At 47.4% G+C, this 3,176-nt stretch overlaps 2 protein-coding genes across 2 annotated transcripts in view; one reads left to right on the forward strand and one right to left on the reverse strand.

Moving 5' to 3' along the window:
* Nucleotides 1–1,264: 1,264 nt before the first annotated feature.
* On the reverse strand, nucleotides 1,265–1,693 carry LOC102239146 (DAZ-associated protein 2). Its single transcript, XM_005860438.1, has one exon. The coding sequence runs from the start codon at nucleotides 1,691–1,693 to the stop codon at nucleotides 1,265–1,267; it is 429 nt and encodes a 142-aa protein (XP_005860500.1).
* An 802-nt stretch (nucleotides 1,694–2,495) lies between these two features.
* Nucleotides 2,496–3,176, forward strand: part of CX3CR1 (chemokine (C-X3-C motif) receptor 1) — an 18,574-nt gene continuing 17,893 nt past the window's right edge. The window contains exon 1 of the mRNA XM_005860420.2: nucleotides 2,496–2,518. The gene's annotated coding sequence lies outside the window, so the exon portion shown is untranslated. The remainder of the gene's footprint in view (nucleotides 2,519–3,176) is intronic.

Below are 3,176 nucleotides of genomic sequence, written 5' to 3' on the forward strand. Positions count from 1 at the left end.
ACACACTTGCTTGTCTGGCGTGGCTCAGTGGTTGAGATTCGACCTATGAACCAATAGGTCATGATTATTTCCCAGTCAGGACACATGCCTGGGTTGCAGGCTCAATCCCCAGTGGGGGGCATGTAGGAGGCAGTGATAAATGATTTTCTCTCATCAGTGATGTTTCTATCTCTCCCTCTCCCTTCCTCTCTGAAATCAATAAAAGTATATTTTTTAAAAACCGCACATACTAATGAGCCCACACAGGTGAGCTTTAGAATATGACCCCATTAACCCAGTTTAGGAATTATTGGGAGCCATGAGTGGCTGCATCAGACACTTGGACAATAAATGTAACCAATTTTTTATCTGACAACTCTCCTTAAATTTGGCTCTAAAGTCATCAGGCTTATGAAATACATTCTCCTCCTTGCCCCCCCCCCCACACACACATTTTAAACAAACTGTTGTTTATAGTTTGTATTGCTATCCTTTGTTCACATAAGCTGTTTTTCTGGCACCAAAGCAAATTTGGGTTTGGTTCATGTATAAAGAGACAGCCTATGAGGAGGGTCCAAAAGGCACCCTCCACTTAAGCCTGAGGAGATGCAAAAACATAAATAACGGGGTCTATGCTTTGGTCACAGACGGGGTTTCAGAGGATCCTTGTGAAAGACAAGTTAAAGATGACAAGTGGGGACAAGTGCAAGAAGAGAAGGAAATTAGTCTGACTGGCTTTCTGTCCTGCACCACTGATTCACTGGAGATTGGCGGGAGGGCATGGAAGATGGGTTGGGCGTGGGAAGTGGGACAAAAGATGGAAAAGAAAAGACAGACAACTAATGCATTTCACTTATAACAAGCAATAGAAATCAAAGACTTAAAGATTAAAGGCCAATCAGAATAATTTGGCAACTTTAATTCTTAGGAAGATCAAAGTTCCCTCCAAACCTAATTTGATGTTTTATTACTAAAAGCAAAGACCAGTATGGTACAGTATTACTCCAGAGGAATTAAAGGAAGATCTTTAGGGCTGTTTCACCCACATTCATTTTATGAATGGATACCTCCCCTACCTCAAAATGCATTAGGGAGGTACTGCTACCATTACATGGTTCCTTATTAAGTTTGAAAAGTGCCTGAAATTTTGGGCACCAGAAAGACACCCCAACAACATGTGTCTTAAACTGCAACTTCAGGTTAATTTGACTAAAGCAGTTACATTGTGAGAAGTGCTGAAGGTCTGTGATGTCTTTCCTGGTACAGAAGTGGCCTTGGTTCTTCATCAGCTGGTGTAGCCACCATCTGTACCACCCATGAAGAAGTTCTCCTTCCGCTGAGTTACGAGGACATTGGCTCCCTGCATGTCTGCAAGCTGAGCAGCATTGGGAGGGCATCCAGGGGGTGGAGGAGGAATGTTGCCAGCAGTAGCCGCAGCTCCAAATCTGGCACCTGCATCATACCTGCCTTCCACCAGCACAGGTGGTTGAACAGGCGGATAGATGGGGCCAACTGGGTAATAAGCCATGGGGATTGTGGAGCCTAAAGGTCCAACAGCCACAGATTGGGCCATGGGAAGATACAGTGAGGCGCCAGGAAATGCTGCTGACATGGTGGGGACAGTGGCAGCCTCTGGGTGCACAAAGCTTGGACAATGGAGCTCTGAATAGGCAGATGGAGCATCCGTATAGGGTGGAGCCTGAGGGACATGCATTTTTTTCATCCTCTTCCTGTTCATAGTCATGTGCTGGTTCGTTCTCTAGCGTTACCAGATGCCAAGTCTGTAATGGAGTTTTGATTGCTATTGGCCCATTCGTGCTGGAGCCTCAGGCTGGCTGACAGTGAGGCTCAACCCCAAACACAGCATGCAGGCTTTCGTGTAGGTGCTGATCACACAAAGCACAAGTAGCAGACATCACTTCAGCAGGGTTTGGTGCCTGCCAATATCTCCCTGGGGATGTGCTACTTGTGAAGCTTATTGGGTCCTGCTCTGTTGTTGTCTGAAGCTGGCCACTGGGTGTATTGGTTCTGGGACTCTTGGGAGGGACTGGGTGCAGGTCAGTGTCAGATGCTGTCTGTGCCAAGCCCTGAGCAACCTGTTTGGAGCTACCGGTATCAGCGATCCACAACTTGTGGTCCTGGGTGTGTATGGAAAGGACCAAGCTGGGCACCAAGGTCTGCTTTTACCAGCCCTAGGTCCAGGAATAGGTCAGGCAAAGACTCAAAGCACCCAGAGATCCGCCTCTGCCTACAGGCTCTCTAGTAGTTTCAGTCACGTAATCAGCCTCTAGCTATATGTCCTCAGCAGAGCATAAGCTCCACACGTATTCCAACGGGTGAGGCTATTGCTTCTCCCCAGGCTAATGCTGGATGAATGGGAAAGGTCTGCTTGAGAGAGATGGTTTCTGCAATATGGGGGAATGACTCAGCACGGGATCCCAGCTGCTGACTCTCAGCTCTCTCCCCAGAACCACCAACTGCAGACTCTCCTCACACAGCTCTAGAGCACTACTCTGCCTTCCCTCTTCTGGAGCCCAAGGTGAGTGGCTGCAAATGCAATTTTTCACGTTGGCTCTTTAAGAGGTTACCTTGGTTTCTAGTCATCTCTCCCTGGCGGATAGAAACCCCGCTGCTTTTCACAGCCAGATATTATGTAGGCACCTTTCCCAGTTCTGGTGCTCTGGGCTAAGGAACCCAGCTTGGGGTTTAGACCTCAGGCTTTTCAGGGGGAACCCCCTGCAGCTGAAATATACCACTGGACCTTCAGCTGCTGCCTGTGGGAGCCCAGCCAGCCCTCTAGCCTCCACACTTCCTAGCAGTCTCAACTTGGGCTCCTCTAAGTTCTTGTGTTGTGGGCGGCAGGAAAGGCACCAGGTGTTAGACTGGTGAGGCCAGACTGGAACTGGGTTCAGCATTCTCGTTACTTGAGCTCTGGTTAGGAAAGAATTCAGAGCCAAGACTCAAACTATAAGAGAACATTTATTTATAAATCACAGAGGTATGCCCTAGCTCAGTGGTCGGCAAACTCACTAGTTAACAGAGCCAAATATCAACAGTACAACGATTGAAATTTCTTTTGAGAGCCAAATTTTTTAAACTTAAACTATATAGGTAGGTACATTGTTGTTAACTTAATTAGGGTACTCCTAAGACTTAGGAAGAGCCACACTCAAGGGGCCAAAGAGCCACATGTGGCT

This window comes from Myotis brandtii, unplaced genomic scaffold (genome assembly GCF_000412655.1).
Source record: "Myotis brandtii unplaced genomic scaffold, ASM41265v1 scaffold134, whole genome shotgun sequence".
Classification (NCBI taxonomy): Eukaryota; Metazoa; Chordata; class Mammalia; order Chiroptera; family Vespertilionidae; genus Myotis; species Myotis brandtii.

Coding starts and splice junctions, on each gene's coding strand:
- LOC102239146 (XM_005860438.1), bottom strand. CDS start 1,693: ATGCATGTCCCTCAGGCTCCACCCTATACGGATGCTCCATCTGCCTAT.